Source organism: Lathyrus oleraceus, chromosome 1 (genome assembly GCF_024323335.1).
Source record: "Lathyrus oleraceus cultivar Zhongwan6 chromosome 1, CAAS_Psat_ZW6_1.0, whole genome shotgun sequence".
Lineage (NCBI taxonomy): Eukaryota > Viridiplantae > Streptophyta > Magnoliopsida > Fabales > Fabaceae > Lathyrus > Lathyrus oleraceus.
The window spans coordinates 200,579,404-200,601,048 of record NC_066579.1 but is presented as its reverse complement, the minus strand read 5'-3'; the positions used below and the strand labels follow the sequence as shown (position 1 = coordinate 200,601,048).

The 21,645-nt window shown below is 42.1% G+C and overlaps 2 protein-coding genes across 2 annotated transcripts; both read left to right on the top strand.

Moving 5' to 3' along the window:
• The first annotated feature begins 2,245 nt into the window (after positions 1–2,245).
• On the top strand, positions 2,246–3,396 carry LOC127099575 (protein NSP-INTERACTING KINASE 1). Its single transcript, XM_051037397.1, has 2 exons — positions 2,246–2,971; positions 3,081–3,396. The coding sequence occupies exons 1-2, from the start codon at positions 2,265–2,267 to the stop codon at positions 3,394–3,396; spliced, it is 1,023 nt and encodes a 340-aa protein (XP_050893354.1). The 5' UTR covers positions 2,246–2,264.
• A 15,918-nt stretch (positions 3,397–19,314) lies between these two features.
• LOC127099559 (protein NSP-INTERACTING KINASE 1) lies at positions 19,315–20,323 on the top strand. The gene is made up of 2 exons (XM_051037396.1): positions 19,315–19,898; positions 20,008–20,323. Exons 1-2 carry the CDS (start codon positions 19,327–19,329, stop codon positions 20,321–20,323), a joined length of 888 nt encoding a protein of 295 aa, XP_050893353.1. The 5' UTR covers positions 19,315–19,326.
• Positions 20,324–21,645: the final 1,322 nt, after the last annotated feature.

The window sequence follows — 21,645 nt, the reverse complement described above, 5'->3', positions numbered from 1 at the left end:
CATGATATGATGCACAAGGAGATCGAAGTATATGTTGATGATATGATTGCTAAGTCAAGAACGGAAGTTGAACATTTAGAGCACCTGTTGAAGCTTTTTCAGCGTTTGAGGAAGTATAAGCTTCGTCTGAATCCCAACAAGTGTACATTTGGAGTCCGTTATGGCAAGTTATTGGTCGCTTGAATTATATTTCCAGATTCATATCCCACATGACTGCCACATGTGCGCCAATATTCAAGCTCCTCCGGAAAGATCAGTCTCATGATTGGACCAAGGATTTCCAGAAGGCCTTTGATAGTATTAAAGAGTATCTGTCCGAGCCTCCGATCCTGTCTCCGCCTATGGAAGGGAGACCATTGATTATGTATCTGATTGTTCTTGAAGATTCAATGGGTTGTGTCCTGGGTCAGCAAGACGAATCAGGGAAGAAAGAGTATGCCATCTACTACTTAAGTAAGAAGTTCACTGATTGTGAGTCTTGATACTCGATGCTTGGGAAAACATGATGTGCTTTGGCTTGGGCCGCTAAGCGCTTATGCCAGTATATGTTAAATCATACGACTTGGTTGATATCCAGAATGGATCCAATCAAGTATATATTTGAGAAGCCTGCTTTAACCGGGAGAATTTCCCGTTGGCAGATGTTGTTATCTAAGTATGATATTGAATATCGAGCTCAGAAAGCTATCAAAGGTAGTATCTTGGATGACCACTTGGCACATCAACCGATCGAGGATTATCAGTCAGTTCAGTATGACTTCCCAGACGAGGAGATTCTGTATTTGAAAATGAAAGATTGTGATGAACCCACACTTGATGAAGGGCCAGAGCCTGGTTCCAGATGGAGTATGGTATTTGATGGTGTTGTAAATCTGTATGGAAATGGTATTGGGGCAGTGATTATTACTCCTCAGGGCACACATATTCCTTTTATAGCAAGGCTAACTTTCAAATGCACAACTAATATGGCTGAGTATGAGGCCTGTATTATGGGATTGGAGGAGTGCATTGATCTTAGGATCAAGCATCTTGATGTTTATGGTGATTCGGCCCTTGTTGTTAATCAGATTAAGGGTGAGTGGGAAACGAATCAGCCTGGTCTCATTCCCTATAGGGATTATGCGAGGAGGATTTTAACATTCTTTACTGAGGTTGACTTCCATCATATTCCTCGAGATGAGAATCAGATGGCAGATGCTCTTGCTACACTTGCTTCAATGATAGTGGTCAAACTGTGGAATGAAGTTCCCAATATCACCGTTGTCATACCCCGATTTTGGTCCTGAATTTTTTATGTTTTTATTTTTTAGCATGTTTGGCCTAACCTTACTTTGGTCTTATATGAGGATTGGTCTTAGTCCAAAGTCATGGTGTTGTTCATGTGATTGTTAATACTCATATGGTCTTGGTCATCCAAACAACCAACCTTCTTGTGTCACAAGCCAATTGCCAATCATGCCATTTGATTCATGAATATCCCTTTCAAATCCTAATCTTATACCATAAGTTCATGGCCTTGTTAACACATACTACCAGTCAAGTCATGTTCTTTTCAAAGTCAAGCATTCAAGTCATAAAATAAACCAATGGTAAAACCAAATTTCAAATCATTTTTCAAACCATTTCAATTCATTTCACATCATTCTAAACCATCACATTTGATTTTACATAAAAAAAGGTACAAGTCTTGACAATTTTGACCAATTGTTGACTTTGGTCAACAGTTGACTTTTTGGTCAACATTGACCAAAGTCACCCAAAATCCAAAAAACCTAAAATTTCACCATAACCATTTATTCAATGTCCATTTACAAAGAAACTACAAAGAAAATTGAATTTTGACTATTTTGTTGACTTTAGTTAACCTTCCCATTTTTTACCCTCTTAAACCTAATCTAATCCATTTTAGCCTTGATTCACCATCCAAGAGTCTTGTGTGATGAGTTTGACTTTGTATCTTCTTGGCCAAGTAACTTATCTTATGTTAACCTCATGTGCAACTTGTCTTGAATTGTCATTTTGGCTTGGCCAACCCTTGGTTCTACATTGCTAAGCAAGGTCCTGCAACTACTACAACCAAGCATTACAACCACACTAGATATTGCACTTGCATTGGCCAAGGATGTTTGAGTTTGGTCGTGACTGCACATGGATAACATCCTGTCATCAAATTTCTGCAGCAGTCCATGTTTCAATTACAAAGCCATAACAGAAAATTGAAGAGAACATAATAACAAAAAACATCTACCCTTAGAAAAATCCTAATGGAAATTTCAAGAGGAGAAGGTTTTCTATGTTTTGTGACGTTGTTCTTGTTTTTGTGTTCTACTAATTCTTTGCTTTCTCCTAAAGGAATTAACTTTGAAGTTCAAGCTTTGATGAGTATAAAAGCTTCATTAATGGATCCTCATGGAATTCTAGAGAATTGGGATGGTGATCCTGTTGATCCATGTAGTTGGAATATGGTTACTTGTTCTACTGAGAATCTTGTTATTAGTTTGGGAATTCCTAGTCAGAATTTATCTGGTACATTATCACCAAGTATTGGAAAGTTAACAAATCTTCAAACTATTATGTTACAGAATAACAACATAACTGGACCAATCAGTTCAGAGCTAGGAAAACTTTCCATGCTTCAAACACTTGATCTTTCTGATAACTTCTTCAATGGAAAGATTCCTACTTCTCTTGGTCATCTGAGAAAGCTTCAATACTTGAGGCTTAATAATAACAGTTTTTCTGGTGAATGTCCCGAGTCGTTGGCGAACATGGCGCAACTTACTTTTTTTGATTTGTCATTCAACAATCTTAGTGGCAGTGTGCCTAGAATCTTGGCCAAATCATTCAGTATTGTTGGAAACCCTCTGGTCTGTGCTACAGCAAAAGAAACAAACTGTCATGGGATGAAACTCATGCCTATGTCAATGAACTTAAACAATACTAACGCTCACAAAAGGGGTCATTGCGTTTGGTTTAAGTCTTGGATGCCTTTGCTTATTAGTCCTTGGTTTCAGATTTTTGGAGTTGGTTCTTGAAGGGTTGAAATGAAGAGAACTCCAAATTGCTACTCACAACTCCAGCAACAAAAACATATTAGGAAAAGGCGGCTTCGGCATTGTCTACAAAGGAATTCTTTCGGACGGTACGCTTGTCGTTGTAAAGAGGCTTAAAGATGGAAATGCCTCCTTGGAAGAAGTTGTGATGGCCTTGAAATACGGAGGATATATCTTCAACAATCTCCACACTGAAATTAATACAAGGCACATTTATATGACAAGCAAAATGGTTGAAAAGTACTCTGGTTTGCAGTTACAACCACACAAGGCTTTTGTGGGGGCTAATGATTTTGCTCATGAAAGTGGCATACCTCAGGATGGAATGCTTACATTGCACTAGTCGGCGGTAACATGGTTGTCTGGAAGGGTGCGCCAACTACTCCATTGATAATTACAAAGCTGATTGCTGAAGTTTTTGAGAGGAACAATTTACCCGGAGCAATCTTTACCGATGATGCCGATATCACATTGGTTGTGCGCTTTATTTTCTTTGCAGCCGTCGGTACTGTTGGTTAGCGTTGTACAACCTGCCATGACCCTGCCGGAAGAACAACAGTGACCATAACCTGCACTTCCACAAGTCAATCGCCCCACAATGAATATTTACGCTCAGAGTTTTTGCAATGCCAATGCAGACACCAAATTTTGCCTTAATGACAACTGCAATGAGTGGTCCTAATTCTAATGGAAGTCACAGTGAAAAGCAGCAATAGCACCCTGGTTCAAAGCTGGAGGTGAAACTTCAACAGCATCTTCATGCAAGAAAGGCTAGAGCTTTTGACAAAAGTGTTGAGTATTTTATTGAATTTCCTGAAGGTAGTTATGAGGGAGAAAACTTGGTAGGAAATTTAGAGCATCTTTTGGTGAATGATAGGCCTACAGAAGACAAACTAGATGCGAATCCAAGAATTTCTCAATCAAACCTAGCAAAAACATTGAAATCAAGGCAAAATCAAACCAATGCTCACCAATTTCACCGTAGTAAAACGCAATTAATTACCAAGCAGTAAAATTTCAAAGAATTCCCAATTTGGCATCCAGACAAAACAATTGGAGAAAGCGTGGTTCAGATTACCTTTCCAAGGCCAATCATCAAAGGAGGTAGTCCAATTCTGAGCATCAAAAAAGACTTCTGGAAATTTTCTTCTTTGAGCTTTTGAGTACCAAATCCGAAAACCCTAATCTATGAGCATAAAAAGGAGGGAGATCGAATTAAAAAGGGGACGACGAAAAAAAAGAGGAACGGCGAAAAAACTTCAAAAAAGGCGAAAACCCTAATTCCCAAATCAGAAAAACAACCGATTGAAAGGAGTGAAGGAGGGAGATTCATTACCTGAGTTGTCGTCGCCGTCGAAGGTCCGAAGGTGAGCTCCCTGTTTTTGCTTCAGCCATTGATTTTTCGTATGTGAGAGAGAGGTTTTTGGTGAGAGGAACTTGAGGTTGGGTGTGAGAGAGGTTTCGTTGAGATTGAGAGCGAAAGGGAGATTGAGACGGAAGCGGCTACGTAGTGTGAGAGAGACGAGAGGTTGAAGGCGATTGCTGAGAGCGTGAGATTGGGAGAGAACGAATCTGTATCTTTTCCAATTTATTTTTTTATTTTCTTTAACTCATTTTAAATAGGATAGGTTTTTTTTGAAAATATTAAAAATTTGTTTAAACTTCCTAAATTTTAGTTAGTAAATATTACACATTTTCAATGCACATTCTGTTGAAGAACCCAACAGCCAGGCGGCTGGGTTTTAATTTTTGGTTCCCCATCATTTATTAGGATAGTCCAACAGACTCTTTTTTTATTTTAGTTTTTATTCTAATGTTTAATCTATTTTGGTTTATATATTTAAAGTAGCATCAAAATAATAAATAACCATGAGTGGTCTGGTGGAGAAGGGTAGTATCATAGTCTTGAGTGGGGTGGGTTCAATACTTATGTGTAGCCTTTTTTAGCATTTTATTTTTCTTTTAGTATTTTATTTCTTTTAACATTTTTTTGTTATGTTTATGCTTTATTATTTTCATAGTTTCATTATCATAACATAGATTTGTTGTCTTTTAATTTCATCATTCATTCAAAACCATTTTTAAACTATAAAAATCATATTTTTCTCGATTTAATATCGAGTCCATTTTTCCACACCCTTGTAAGTCGATTGCTTTTTAAGCATCGTCATCAACCTCACATAGCTTACTCTTGGGCTTTCTTACAGTGAGTCGGTTCTCTTGCACTTACACTCATATTTCGCATCATTTGTTGTTTGGACCCGATTTAATTATTCCAATACTTTGAATCCCCATTTGACAAAATGTACCCCACTCCCTCGATGTGTAATAATTCTACTGCTTTTCATTTCTTTATTTGCTTGACTGTTTAGTTAGCTACTAACACAAGAGTAAAATCAACCATTTCCAAAAGATAAAAAAAAATAAGACTCGATCCAACGTCGAGTGTTGTCTCAATAAGCAAATCAATTCATTTCACCCTCCTATTCTATTCCTTTTCTTTCAAACTTTCATCAAATGCTTGATTCAACGTCAAGCCATTTTCTCTAATAAAAACTCAAAAAATATTAATTCATAAGTCAAGACTTTTTCAATAAAGGTGGAAGTGGAACGTGGTGTATACCACGCACTCCTGAGACTAGGATTCGAGATGTATATCTCGCCAATCCTAGCTCTCGCCATCATCCAATTTACCCACTTTGTTTTCTCAAACACTCATTCAAATCTTTCTCAAACGTCCATCAATACTTGATCTAGGTCAAGTCATTTTCACAACAAAACTCAAAATACCTAATTCTTATTTAACACTTTTTCAATAAAGATGGAAATGGAACATGGTGTATACCATGCACTCCTGAGGTTAAGATTCGAGACGTATGCCTCGCCAATCTTAACTCTCGCCATCGCCTAAAATTGTCAATGCGGTTTCTCCAAACCCTTTTCTCAATCAAATTCAAAACACTTAATTCTCTATTAAACACTTTTGCAAATAAAGATGGAAATGGAACATGGTGTATACCATGCACTCCTGACGCTAGGATTCGAGATGTATATCTCGCCAATCCTAGTTCTCGCCATCACTCAAAACACATCCAACCAATCAAACTCTTTTTCTCGCCGCCGTGCGACCAATCAAAAACCTTTTAAAATGAAAGATATCTTGTCTTAAGAGATACAAAGCATTGTTTCGGCCACGATTGTTGAGTAGAGATAGATGACGCTTTTCCGAGTGTAGATTTGTAAATCCTAACACCTAAGTACATATTGCATGACAACTCTAGGGCAGAGCTTCCCCCACTTCTAGACCTTTCTGAGCGTCTCCGATCTTGTGGCATGTAGTCTGTTCTATTGCAAAGAGGTAACTGGCTAAGACTCGATTCAGCGAGCTGCGACACCTGCTGCTAGGACGTGAACACATTGCCCACTCTCCTTTGACACAACTGGTGTCCTTCTTTGTAAGTCCATGTTCAGATGGCAATCCCTATGTAGCCGAACTACGGCAACTCTGATTCTCATGTTCAGATGAGATACGTAGGCACAAGATGCGATGTCTTGCCGAGTTTGACTAACAACTAACGACTAATCCTTGTTTGCTTTCGCCCTGGTTGCGATCCTTTCTCTCGCCCTCGTTGCGATCGAGACCTTCCCTTTCTCTTGCCCTAGTTGCAATCGAGACCCTTGTTCCCGTAGTTAGTTGAACTACGTTTTTGCTCTGATTCTCATTCCCGATGAGGTACGTAGGCATAAGATGCGATGTCTTAGCGAGCACACATCTCTTTAACCCATAGGTACCCGAGCTACGAAGACTCTGATTCTCATATTCAGATGAGATACGTATGCAATGGATGCGACATCCGTGCGAGTCATTTTCTTTTAGTAAATAGTACATTAGATAAACACACACCCTTTAGACAAGAAACAACAAGAGTGGATCCCGTAGAGTACTACGGATGCGTAGGGGTGCTAATACCTTCCTTCGCATAATCGACTCCCGAACCCAAGATTTGGTTGCGAGACCTTGTCTTTTCCTTTCCTCTTTCAGGTTTACTTCGAGCGTTTCCTTTCCCTCCTTTGGGATAAATAACGCACGGTGGCGACTCTTCTGTCATTTTCTTTCGTCGGTTGTTTTTTCGCACCCTCTGTATTTTTCAGGTTGCGACAGCTGGCGACTCTGCTGGGGACCTGGTTTCCCTAAGCGAGTCCCTCCTAGCTTTTGTAGATTTCTTGTTTGTTGGGTGTTTATGCTTTTGTACAGTCGTTTACTTTCCGCATTTACCTGCTCTATCTTATTGCATTCATGTACATATGTTTGTTGTATTTGTGGGTTCTGTGGGTTGTTTGTTTGTTGGGTTGGGACTGTTCTATGAGAGATAAGCCCACTACCCAGGCTTGAGTGTACACATAGGTGTTAGAGTGGATAGTCATGAGGCTTGCGTGGTATGTTGCTACGTTAAGTCGTTCATGAGACCCACATTCCAGACGAGGTTTCTGTTGGATATATTTTTTCCTATGGGTGTTCCATAACGACAGATATTCCTTTAGAAATCATCGACTCTGGTGACCATTTCCCGAGAACTCAGTCGAGGCCTCTCCTCCGAGACGCGCTTATGTTAGCTCTGGTGGGCGCATTCTCGCTGCTCAATCCGAGGACCCCGAGACTGGGAACTTGCTTTAGGATGTCCTGTTGAGGGGAGTCAGCAGAGGTCTTTTATCCCGTAATAATGCCAAGCCTTCAGTGGTAAACGTATTATTCTCGACTGAAGGGCTGAAGCTGACAAACTTCTGTTCTTAGAACCTACCAGTGAGGGGCGGGCTAAATTCAGGAAACCTTAACCTCCAACCAACCTGGTTTTCTGGAGCAGAGTTTTGATCTTGTATTATATTCCTCAGTGGGTTTCTCTTCAGACAGTGCAACCCGACAGATGTTCAAGCAGATACAACAATCTTGATTCCCATGACACTGCATTGCATCCCATCATTCTGCATTCATATCATTTAACACATGTTTATCCATTTCTAGGGGGTTTACATCTTCTTCTTGATTCCGGTCGGGGGTTTTCTGGTTCTCTTAAGATGGATATTGGCAGAAAGAGACACGTTGCTTACAAGTTTCCAGTGGTTTGTTTGGAGCCTATTCAACAACTGATGAAGTTAATGGATCCTGATTCTCTAGAAGGATTCCGAAAGGATTACGGTTTGATCCTAAGTTTCGTCACGGTTCTTTCCAAGGATCAACATGATGCTCTATTCACACTGCTGCAGTTCTATGACCCTCCATCGAGGTGTTTCACATTCCCGGATTATATTTTGGTCCTTACTTTGGAGGAGATTGCCAGTTTTCTCAGAGTTCCTATCAAGTCACAGTTGTTGTTCTACATTTCTGAGTTTCTGCCCGATCTCAGCATGGTTGCTTCGGCCACATATTTGGGGAAATCAGTCTTGAAGGCTAATATGTGTCAGAAGGGAGGAGTCAGTGGTTTTCATTTGAGTTTATTATTTGGAGAAGCAAAGAAGAAACTTGAAGATGGTGACCAGAGGGGTTTCAATGTTGTGTTGGCTCTTTGTGTGTATGGGATTGTCATGTTCCCTAATGTTGCCAAATTTGTGGACATAGACGCAATACGCCTTTTTGTGTTGGGTAATCCAGTGCCGACCTTGTTGGGAGATTTCTTTCATTCGGTGCACCACAGGAATGAGAATAGAAGAGGAGGATTGTTGAATTGTTGCGCGCCTTTGTTTTATAAGTGGTTCAGTTCTCACCTACCCAAATCAGCAGCGTTCGTTGATGTCGAGGACTTGTTGAGTTGGTCGAAGAGATTGATGGGGTTGAGAGCTGAAGATATTTCTTGGTGGTCTGACCGGAGCTTGCTTCGGGCGGATATTATTCACAGTTGTGGGAACTTCCCAAATGTACCGTTGGTAGGAAGAAGAGGAGGAATCAACTATAATCCTTCTCTAGCGGTCAGACAGTTTGGATATGCTCTAAGAACTCCGCCTTTGGAAAAGGATGTGGAAGAATCTCTGTTTTTCCATTCTTCGCCTGATTTGACTGTATCCCGTAAGGCAGCTGAGGCCTGGCTCAAGGTGATCAAGAGAGGAAGAATTGTGCTTGGAAAAGGAGATTGTAGAACTTACCCTCAGTATGGAGAATGGCTTCAATGAAGAGTCGAAGAGTTTGGTCTGCCGTTTCCTATTGAAGAACCTTTGTATCCACCTACTCCTGCGCAGTCAACAATGGTGAGCCGAGAGGAGTATGACAAATTGAAGAAAGCCATGGAGGAGCTTCAAATTGAAAACTCGGAGTTAAGTGTAAAGTTGCAAGACTATATGCATCAATTCCATGAGGCAGAATATCAGAAGGGGGAAGCCGTCAGATTGCAAGGGGAAGCAGAAGGGAAATTAGCTGTGGAGGTGGACTTCTTCAGGAAGACAGACAAGGCCTTGGGATCATCCAGTTCTGAGTTGAAGCGAGTCAAGCAACAACTAATGGATGCTCATGGTAAATTGGCAGGGTGGCAAGAGCGATGGGATGCATTTTCAACTTCTCGGAAGGAAAAGGAGGAGGAGATGGTGACCGAACTGACTGGTCAGATGGAGAAATTGAAGACTTTGCTGAAGGAGAAGAACAATGAGCTTCTGTGCGCCCGTTCTACCAATGGTTACATAACCGATCAACTCAATGAGGCTCGAGGACAGATTGAAGAACTTAAGGTGTTGGCAGGTTTGAAGAAATCCAGACTTGAAGAGGTATTCGGAGAAGATGATGGGAATTACTACAGAGAGCACATCAACAAGTTGGATGGAGTTATTCACCAAAGGAATCTGCTTATCCGGCGTTTGATAGAATTCCCAGATCATCCTGACACGATAGCATTGCTGGCTGAAGTGAGGAGCAGTCCTTATGGTTTGTACACAGGAGGCTGAGTCCTGATTTTTTGTTCCTCCTTTTACTTATTGCTTTATTGCTGTGTAGTGATGATCCACAGGCTTGTTGTGGAAATCCTCTTTTGATGTACTATCGGCTAAGGCCATTCTCTTTGAATTTATCTATATGAAGACCTTCTCTCTATTGCATCTTGATCTCCGAAATTTATCTATGGCTCGATCTTCTCGTGAGACCGGAATCAAGGGGGTAGAATATCTTTTTGGAAGTGATAAATATGTCATTGCATTAACATATTAATTTGCATATTCTTGCATAACAGGTGTCGCTGCGGTGTTCTCATATTATTTGGTGTTCCACTAGAAGGATAGCGGATTCAGGAATCCACCGGTACGGAACCCGCAGAAACCAGCAGAAAGCAATGGATAGTCTACAAGAAGAACTTGCTGAGATGAGGGTCCGCATGAACCAGTTCATGGACGTGGTTCAGGGAGTAGCGCAGGGACAGCAGGAGATCAGACAAATGATACAAAGGAATCCCGCAACTACTCAACCAGAGGTCGTGACTGATCCTCCAATTGCAGAGGTTAATGGACCGGGGCCTGTCCCGATCCCACATAAAAACCACGATCAACAACCCATTCACGATGATCAAGATGATCAGTTCTTGCTGCCAGAAGACTTTGGCATGGGCCATGGCATGGATCCCATGTTCAGGAGATTAGAGGAGAGGCTGAAGGCGGTAGAAGGACAAAACCCTCTGGGGGTAGATGTTTCTGACTTGGGATTGGTCCCAGGCGTGAGGGTCCCACCGAAGTTCAAAGTCCCAATCTTTGACAAGTACAATGGTAGCTCTTGCCCGAAGACCCATGTGCAAGCCTACTTCCGAAAGATGGTTGCATACTCTGATGACGAGAAGCTACTTATGTACTTCTTCCAGGACAGCCTAGCTGGGGCATCTCTGGAATGGTACATGAGGTTGGATAGAGCCCATATCCGTTGCTGGAGGGATTTGGCGGAAGCTTTTGTGAAGCAATACCAGTATAATGCAGACATGGCCCCAGACAGAACTCAACTCCAGAACCTGTCTCTTAAAAGCAATGAGTGCTTAAGGGAATACGCTCAACGCTGGAGGGAGACAGCCTCCCGTGTTCAACCTCCCATGTTGGAAAAGGAAATGGCCAACATGTTCATGAATACGTTGCCTGGACCTTACCTGGAGCGTCTGGTGGGGTGCAATGCCTCCAACTTTGCTGATGTGGTCTCTACCGGAGAGAGGGTAGAGAATTACCTGAAGACCTACAAGAGCCACAATGGAGGTGGATCTTCGTCAGGAGTAAAGAAGCCGTTTATGGGAGGACAGAAGCAGAGGGAAGGGGGTGTGAATTCTGTATCTTCATATCAAAATAGGAATAACCAAGGGAATAACTTTCAAAACTATCATCGGCAACCGTATGTTGCGGCTATGACCATCCCGGCTGCAGCACCACTACAACAACAACAACCACAACGTCAGCCAGATCAGTATCAACAACAACAACCAGGTAACAGACCCGCCTATCAGCAGAGGCAGAGGATGATGGACCGGCGTTTCGACACTCTTCCAATGTCGTACGCTCAGCTGCTTACAAGTCTTCAACAACTGCAACTTGTGCAGCTACGCACTCTGGCTCCTCCGGTTGGTAGACTTCCGGTGGGTTACGATGCCAATGCTAGGTGTAGTTTCCACTTTGGGGCACCTGGCCACAATATCGAGAACTGCAAAGCTTTTAAGCACGTAGTTCAGGACCTCATTGATTCAAAGGCTATCAGCCTTGCACCGGTTCCTAATGTCGTCAACAATCCCATGCCACAACATGGTGGTGCAAACGTTAATATGCTGGAGGGATAAGCCAAGTCTGTTAAGGATGTGTTGAAGTTGAAGACCCCGTTGTGGGAAATTAAGGAATGCTTGTTGAAGGCCGATGTCTTCCCCGGTTGTGGGAAAGGTTGTTCGGAATGCGCTACACAGGATAAGGATTGTTTGAAGCTGCAGCAGGGTATCCAGGTCTTGCTTGACAATGGTATCCTCCAAGTTGAAGACTTGTCTGTCAAAGAGTTTGTTGAAGGGGTAGTTGAAGAGGTATTTGAAGATGATGTTGAAGAATTCACAGATGTTGTCCCATTGATGTATTTAATTTTTCAAATGTTGTTGCTGATATACCAAACAATGTGTCTGATCTTGATGTAACTGAACTTGATTCCGGTGTTCCGGATGTTTTTGTTTCAATGAATGAAATTCCCGAGTATGACTATGATGTCGCTACTATCACCATCTTTTACCCGACTAATCAGATCAGTGTGCCAGAAGCACAACCAGTGCCACCAGTGCGACCGACCGCTATGACCATCACAACCCCTGGTCCTTTACCTTTCACCAGTGAAAGGGCCATTCCGTGGCATTATGGGGGGAGTGTATACACGCACGATCATAGGGTGGAACAACCATTGAAGGTAGAAGAGGGTCAGAAGTTTGAACTTGAAGCTGAAGGTCCCGCAGTGGATAATGTTGGTGGAATCGGGCGATTCACCAGGAGTGGCAGACTATTCTCGCCACCCGTTACCCAAAATAATAGTGCTGATACCGCGGCTAAGGCCAAAGGCAAACAAGTTGTAAATGAGGGCATTTCTGCACCCCAGACTGGCTCAGAGCCTACTTTCTCGAAGGATGTGGACGAGCTCTTAAGAATTATAAAGAAAAGCGACTACAAAGTAGTCGATCAGTTGATTCAGACGCCGTCTAAGATATCCATTCTCTCACTCCTATTGTGTTCAGAGGCACACAGGGAGGCACTTTTGAAGGTCCTTAATGCTGCATATGTGCCTCAGGAGATCTCAGTAAACCAGCTAGAAGGGATCATTGCAAATGTTCATGCAAGCAACGGGCTGGGCTTTACTGATTCTGACTTAACACCAGCTGGACGCAACCATAACAAAGCTTTGCATATCTCAATGGAATGCAAAGACACCGTGTTATCTCATGTTCTGGTGGATACAGGTTCCTCTCTCAATGTGCTACCCAAGAGAGCCCTGTCAAGGTTAGAAGTAGAAGGTTTGATCTTGAAACCTTCCGATCTCATGGTGAGAGCCTTCGATGGTTCTAAGAGGTCGGTGTTTGGAGAGGTAGAATTGCCAATTCAGATTGGATCACAAACCTTCAACACCGTATTCTATGTGATGGATATCAGTCCCTCATACAGTTGCCTTCTGGGTCGTCCTTGGATCCACAATGTTGGGGCAGTCTCCTCAATACTGCATCAGAAGATCAAGTTCCCAGTCAATGGAAGAATTGTCACCGTCTGTGGTGAGGAGGACATACTGGTAAGTAACCTGTCTACCTTCAAGTACGTAGAGGTAGAAGGTGAAATTCATGAGACTCTCAGTCAGGCCTTTGAGTCAGTTCAGATCAAGGATGCAGCTCCGGTGGAAGGGGTTAAAGCAAGAGCCCCTATCTCATCTTTCAAGCAGGCGCAAGCCTTGGTGGATTCAGGTGTTGCTCCCGGTTGGGGACGTCTGTTGGAATTACCAATGAAGGACGACAAGTTCGGGATTGGGTATCAACCAGCGCTGACTTCTACAACTTCAGCACTTCAGACTCGTCAGGGGCCGATTACTTTCTCCAGTGCTGGCGTCATCCAATATGGCCAGATCTCTGCGATCAATGATGAAAATGGAGATAGTGATTGCGACATCGACAACTGGGTGCGTCCGAGGATCCCTGGTGAAGTCATCAACAATTGGTCTTCCGAGGAAATTGTCCAAGTCACTCTTCTAGAGGAGTAATTTTTTTCTTTGTTTATTCATGCATGTCCAAGTCTTACGTTCCGCCCAGGGCGTAATGACTCATTGTAGGGCTCATCTATGTGGATACCTGCATTGTTTATCATAAATGAAGGACGTCTTTTGCATTCAAATATTTTGTTCACTGTCTTTCTATTTTTACAGTTTTCAAAATTTCAAAAAGAATAAAAATATTTGGCAATGTTTTGTTTAGCTTTCACTCACTGTTCACACTCATAAGCACATACCATCACTCATGCAGATGCACACCACCGGATCCTATTGATAACAGTTCTGCTATGGCTCGCTTCGACTTCGAAAATCCAATCTTCCAAGCTGAAGAAGAGGGTGATGAAGACTGTGAACTCCCTGAAGAACTTGCTAGGCTGTTAAAACAGGAGGAAAGGGTCATTCAACCGCATCAAGAGTCTACTGAAGTGATTAATCTTGGCACCGAGGACGTCAAGAAAGAAATCAAGATAGGGGCTGCTTTGGAAGTTGATGTGAAGAAGGGGTTGATTGAATTGCTGCAAGAATATGTTGACATCTTTGCTTGGTCTTATCAGGACATGCCAGGGCTTGACACAGACATTGTGGTACACCGTTTACCTCTCAAAGAGGGTTGTCTTCCGGTCAAGCAGAAGCTCAGAAGAACAAGACCAGAGATGGCTGTAAAGATAAAGGAAGAAGTGCAGAAACAGTTGGATGCAGGGTTCCTAGCGGTTACCAATTATCCGCCATGGGTCGCAAACATCGTTCCAGTACCTAAGAAGGATGGAAAGGTACGGATGTGTGTCGACTACCGGGATCTGAACAGAGCTAGCCCTAAAGATGATTTCCCATTACCTCACATCGACGTTTTGGTGGATAACACAGCTCAGTTCTCGGTATTCTCCTTCATGGATGGCTTTTCTGGCTATAACCAAATCAAGATGGCACCAGAAGACATGGAGAAGACAACTTTCATAACCCCATGGGGCACCTTCTGCTACAAGGTGATGCCGTTTGGTCTGAAAAACGCTGGGGCAACATATCAACGAGCTATGGTGACTTTGTTCCCTGATATGATTCATCATGAAATCGAGGTCTATGTGGACGATATGATTGCCAAATCTCAGACAGAAGAAGAACATTTGGTGAATCTGCAGAAATTGTTTGAACGGTTAAGGAAGTTCAAGCTGAGGCTTAATCCGAACAAGTGCACTTTCGGGGTGAGATCTGGGAAGCTACTGGGTTTTATTGTTAGTGGAAAAGGGATTGAGGTGGATCCTGACAAAGTGAAAGCAATACAGGAAATGCCTGAGCCAAGAACGGAGAAGCAAGTCCGTGGTTTCTTAGGGAGGTTGAACTACATTGCAAGGTTCATCTCTCACCTAACAGCCACGTGTGAGCCGATTTTTAAATTGCTAAGGAAAGATCAGGCTATCAGGTGGAATGACGATTGTCAAAGGGCTTTTGAAAAGATAAAAGAGTATTTGCAGAATCCCCCTATCCTCATGCCTCCAGTCCCAGGGAGACCGCTGATTATGTACTTGACAGTACTTGACAATTCTATGGGTTGTGTTCTCGGTCAACACGACGAGACAGGTAGGAAAGAACATGCCATCTACTACTTGAGTAAGAAGTTCACAGACTGCGAGTCGAGATACTCAATGCTTGAAAAGACATGTTGTGCACTTGCATGGGCTGCTAAGCGTTTGAGACAATACATGCTGACTCACACAACCTTACTGATCTCCAAGATGGATCCAGTCAAGTATATATTTGAGAAGCCAACTCTCACCGGAAGGGTTGCTCGTTGGCAAATGGTACTGACAGAATATGATATCCAGTATACATCCCAGAAAGCCATCAAGGGGAGTATTCTGTCAGACTATCTTGCTCAACAACCGATTGAAGACTACGAGCCGATGAAGTTTGATTTTCCAGATGAAGACATCATGTTCCTCAAGATGAAAGACTGTGAAGAGCCGGTTGTTGGGGAGGGACCTGATCCAGACGAAAAGTGGAATTTGTTGTTTGATGGGGCCGTCAATGCCAAAGGAAGTGGAATTGGTGTTGTCATTACTACTCCGAAAGGTGCCCACATGCCTTTCACCGCTCGTCTGACTTTCGAGTGCACCAATAATGAAGCTGAGTACGAGGCTTGTATCTTGGGTATTGAGAAAGCCATTGATTTGAGAATCAAGACTCTGGACATCTTCGGAGATTCAGCCCTAGTGATCAATCAAGTAAATGGTGATTGGAACACTCTCCAGCCTACTCTGGTCCCCTACAGAGATTACACGAGAAGACTGTTGACTTTCTTCACAACAGTAAAGCTGTATCATATACCTCGTGATGAGAACCAGATGGCAGATGCTCTTGCTACTCTATCCTCCATGATCAAGGTGGGTCGGTGGAACCATGCTCCTAGGATCGATGTTATGCGCCTTGATAGGGCCGCGTATGTGTTTGCTGCTGAACTGGTAGTCGATGACAAGCCCTGGTATCACGACATCAAATGCTTTCTGAAGAATCAAGAGTACCCTGCAGGGGCATCCAACAATGACAGAAAGACTTTGAGAAGATTGGCAGGCAGTTTCTTCTTGAACAAGGACGATGTGCTGTATAAGAGAAACTTCGACATGGTTTTGCTCAGATGCGTGGACAAACACGAGGCGGACATGTTAATGCAGGAAGTTCATGAAGGTTCCTTCAGGACTCACGCCGGCGGACATGCAATGGATAAGAAATTATTGAGAGCGGGTTATTACTGGATGACCATGGAATCTGATTGTTTCAAATATGCTCGGAAGTGTCATAAATGCCAGATTTATGCTGATAAGGTGCATGTACCGCCGAATCCTCTGAATGTGATGTCTTCGCCGTGGCCGTTTGCTATGTGGGGCATTGACATGATTGGAAAGATTGAGCCGACTGCTTCCAATGGGCATCGCTTCATCCTTGTTGCCATCGACTATTTCACCAAGTGGGTCGAAGCAGCGTCGTTCGCGAATATCACCAGACATGTGGTTGCCCGATTCATTAAGAAGGAAATCATTTGTCGCTATGGGATTCCCGAGAGAATCATTACTGATAATGGTTCCAATCTCAATAACAAAATGATGAAGGAGTTGTGCCAGAACTTCAACATTCAGCATCACAATTCTTCCCCCTATCGTCCTAAGATGAAATGTGTTGTTGAGGCAGCAAATAAGAACATAAAGAAGATTGTGTAGAAGATGGTCGTTACGTACAGAGATTGGCATGAGATGCTACCCTTCGCCTTGCATGGGTACCGCACTTCAGTACGTACGTCGACTGGGGCAACCCCTTACTCCCTTGTGTATGGTATGGAAGCAGTCCTACCTGTTGAAGTGGAGATTCCTTCTCTAAGGGTCCTATTGGATGTCAAGTTAGATGAAGCTGAATGGATTCGGACAAGGTTCAATGAGTTGAGTCTTATCGAAGAGAAGCGAATGGCAGCCATTTGTCATGGGCAGTTGTATCAGAGTCGGATGAAGAGAGCCTTTGATCAGAAAGTGCGTCCTCGTTGTTTCCAAGTCGGAGATTTAGTGTTGAAAAGGATCCTTCCTCCTCAAACGGATCACAGGGGCAAGTGGACTCCTAACTATGAGGGACCTTATATTGTCACCAAGGTTTTTGATGGTGGGGCTTTAATGCTTGCAACGATGGATGGTGAAGACTTCACTTCCCCAGTGAACTCAGACGCAGTTAAAAAATACTTCGCATAAAATAGACCCGCTGGACGGTAAAAAGAACAGTCCAGACAAAAATGGGCATCCTGACGAACCAAGAAAATGAAAAGGTTCGGGAAAAAATTAGGGATTTAAAAATGAAAAGATCGTACACCCGGTAAGTTGAAAACCTGAAAAGGCAACTTAGGCAAAATGGGTATCCCGGTGGATTGAAATCCCGAAAAGGGCGATCCAGGCAAAAGTTAGGGATTAAGCGAATGACTGCGTTCTGAGTTAGTTCTGAATCTCATCTCATGTCGGTGACTGGAAACTTTCAAAGGATAGAAACAGTCCAATCACCTTTTTCAGAAGGCTGATCATCTTGAGGATCTTGAAGACGAGCAAGTCATAGCAGAATTGGAACCCAATAGAAATCCATTTCACATTGCCATTAGATTAATTCATATTTTATCTTTTGTGCAATTACCTCTTTCCAGGGATTGCTTCATGATGTAAATGCCTCTTCAGAGGCCATTCAATCAATAAAATCATGTTATTCAGTACATCTCTGTGTTCATTTTCATCTTACTGTTTTTGTTTGCAAAAATGACGTCCGAATTTTTGATAAACATTGCATCATGAAACATAAGAGCTTTACAGGTACATGCTCAATGAACATTTAAAATTGCTGTAAATTTTAAGTACTTTGAATCATCTATTCAGAACAGGTACACTCAGGGCATTTCCTTAAGATTCCCAGCAGGTTCTCACTACGGTGCTTCCCAAGCATGTGCTTCTGACTATACACTCCCCAGTAGAGTTGACAGTGTCAGACTGTATATTCCCAGCGGAGTTGACAGTACCAGACTGTATCTTCCCAGCAGAAGCAGTTGCTCCTCGGAGTTTGATGCCAGATCAATGTTTTCAATCCCAGATCGATGATCTCTTTCCTGGAAGCATAAGCTCGGTACTGTATCGGTGGTTGCCTCCCCCTGCTGAGTCATCTCTCGTAGATTATGGTTGCCATAACCACTATCGCTTCCCCCAACAACAGGTTTGCAGCGCCGTTCCCTCCCCAGTCAGAGTCTCGGTATCTCGTCATTGCCAGAACACCGCGCGGCCGGTCATTTCCCCACATAGTTCATTATGCTGTGCATCTCCAACAGTAGTGCCAGGGTCCGAAAGATTATAATCATTTCCCCAACGGGATTCCTTGCTTCAGCTTGGCATTTTCCCCAGCATTTCGCATCCCTGCATGTAGAATCATATTGCATTGCATCCTCCCAAATCGCGTAGCATTTCCATTCTCATGGAGCATTACGCCATTGAAAAATTCAAACATACGCATGTAAGCATAAAACATTCTCGGCATCCTAAATGACAAGCCAGAAGTTTGTTTCCAGTGCTCAGACTGAAGGTTGTTCATGACTTATTATCCCCAGCATGGGTCGTTGGCCCACGTGCCGCCTCAATTATCATTTTCCCTATTTCTGTCGATGCTGACAGGCATGAAGTTTTCCGGTATCCAGACCGAAGTGGCATTCAGGCCAGTTTTTTCCGGTATTCAGACCGAAGTGGCATTCAGGCCAATTTTCCGGTATTCAGACCGAAGTGGCATTCAGGCCAATTTTCCGGTATTCAGACCGAAGTGGAATTCAGGCCAGTTTTTCCGATATTCAGATCGAAGAAGTTTTCGACATTCAGGTCGATGCAACTTGTGGCATTCAGGCCAGTTTCTGGTATCCAGACCGAAGTGGCATTCAGGCCAGTTTCCGATTTTCAGATCGAAGAAGTTTCCGACATTCAGGTCGATGCAACTTGTGGCATTCAGGCCAGTTTCCGGTATCCAGACCGAAGTGGCATTCAGACCTCAAGTATAAAAGCTTCATTAATGGATCCTCATGGAATTCTAGAGAATTGGGATGGTGATGCTGTTGATCCATGTAGTTGGAATATGGTTACTTGTTCTACTGAGAATCTTGTTATTAGTTTGGGAATTCCTAGTCAGAATTTATCTGGTACATTATCACCAAGTATTGGAAAGTTAACAAATCTTCAAACTATTATGTTACAGAATAACAACATAACTGGACCAATCAGTTCAGAGCTAGGAAAACTTTCCATGCTTCAAACACTTGATCTTTCTGATAACTTCTTCAATGGAAAGATTCCTACTTCTCTTGGTCATCTGAGAAAGCTTCAATACTTGAGGCTTAATAATAACAGTTTTTCTGGTGAATGTCCCGAGTCGTTGGCGAACATGGCGCAACTTACTTTTTATGATTTGTCATTCAACAATCTTAGTGGCAGTGTGCCTAGAATCTTGGCCAAATCATTCAGTATTGTTGGAAACCCTCTGGTCTGTGCTACAGCAAAAGAAACAAACTGTCATGGGATGAAACTCATGCCTATGTCAACGAACTTAAATAATACTAACGCTCACAAAAGGGGTCATTGCGTTTGGTTTAAGTCTTGGATGCCTTTGCTTATTAGTCCTTGGTTTCGGATTTTTGGAGTTGGTTCTTGAAGGGTTGAAATGAAGAGAACTCCAAATTGCTACTCACAACTCCAGCAACAAAAACATATTAGGAAAAGGCGGCTTCGGCATTGTCTACAAAGGAATTCTTTCGGACGGTACGCTTGTCGTTGTAAAGAGGCTTAAAGATGGAAATGCCTCCTTGGAAGAAGTTGTGATGGCCTTGAAATACGGAGGATATATCTTCAACAATCTCCACACTGAAATCAATACAAGGCACATTTATATGACAAGCAAAATGGTTGAAAAGTACTCTGGTTTGCAGTTACAACCACACAAGGCTTTTGTGGGGGCTAATGATTTTGCTCATGAAAGTGGCATACCTCAGGATGGAATGCTTACATTGCACTAGTCGGCGGTAACATGGTTGTCTGGAAGGGTGCGCCAACTACTCCATTGATAATTACAAAGCTGATTGCTGAAGTTTTTGAGAGGAACAATTTACCCGGAGCAATCTTTACCGATGATGCCGATATCACATTGGTTGTTTAAACTTCCTAAATTTTAGTTAGTAAATATTACACATTTTCAATGCACATTCTGTTGAAGAACCCAACTGCCAGGCGGCTGGGTTTTAATTTTTGGTTCCCCATCATTTATTAGGATAGTCCAACAGACTCTTTTTTTATTTTAGTTTTTATTCTAATGTTTAATCTATTTTGGTTTATATATTTAAAGTAGCATCAAAATAATAAATAACCATGAGTGGTCTGGTGGAGAAGGGTAGTATCATAATCTTGAGTGGGGTGGGTTCAATACTTATGTGTAGCCTTTTTTAGCATTTTATTTTTCTTTTAGTATTTTATTTCTTTTAACATTTTTTTGTTATGTTTATGCTTTATTATTTTCATAGTTTCATTATCATAACATAGATTTGTTGTCTTTTAATTTCATCATTCATTCAAAACCATTTTTAAACTATAAAAATCATATTTTTCTCGATTTAATATCGAGTCCATTTTTCCACACCCTTGTAAGTCGATTACTTTTTAAGCATCGCCATCAACCTCACATAGCTTACTCTTGGGTTTTCTTACAATGAGCTGGTTCTCTTGCACTTACACTCATATTTCGCATCATTTGTTGTTTGGACCCGATTTAATTATTCCAATACTTTGAATCCCCATTTGACAAAATGTACCCCGCTCCCTCGATGTGTAATAATTCTACTGCTTTTCATTTCTTTATTTGCTTGACTGTTTAGTTAGCTACTAACACAAGAGTAAAATCAACCATTTCCAAAAGATAAAAAAAATAAGACTCGATCCAACGTCGAGTGTTGTCTCAATAAGCAAATCAATTCATTTCGCCCTCCTATTCTATTCCTTTTCTTTCAAACTTTCATCAAATGCTTGATTCAACGTCAAGCCATTTTCTCTAATAAAAACTCAAAAAATATTAATTCATAAGTCAAGACTTTTTCAATAAAGGTGGAAGTGGAACGTGGTGTATACCACGCACTCCTGAGACTAGGATTCGAGATGTATATCTCGCCAATCCTAGCTCTCGCCATCATCCAATTTACCCACTTTGTTTTCTCAAACACTCATTCAAATCTTTCTCAAACGTCCATCAATACTTGATCTAGGTCAAGTCATTTTCACAACAAAACTCAAAATACCTAATTCTTATTTAACACTTTTTCAATAAAGATGGAAATGGAACATGGTGTAT

Excerpts from the sequence above, each read along its gene's own strand:
- LOC127099575 (XM_051037397.1), top strand. The coding sequence starts at position 2,265 with ATGGAAATTTCAAGAGGAGAAGGTTTTCTATGTTTTGTGACGTTGTTC. Across the intron at positions 2,972-3,080 it reads AAAAGGGGTCATTGCGTTTG|CAACAAAAACATATTAGGAA; the intron begins GTTTAAGTCTTG and ends TCACAACTCCAG.
- LOC127099559 (XM_051037396.1), top strand. The coding sequence starts at position 19,327 with ATGGATCCTCATGGAATTCTAGAGAATTGGGATGGTGATGCTGTTGAT. Across the intron at positions 19,899-20,007 it reads AAAAGGGGTCATTGCGTTTG|CAACAAAAACATATTAGGAA; the intron begins GTTTAAGTCTTG and ends TCACAACTCCAG.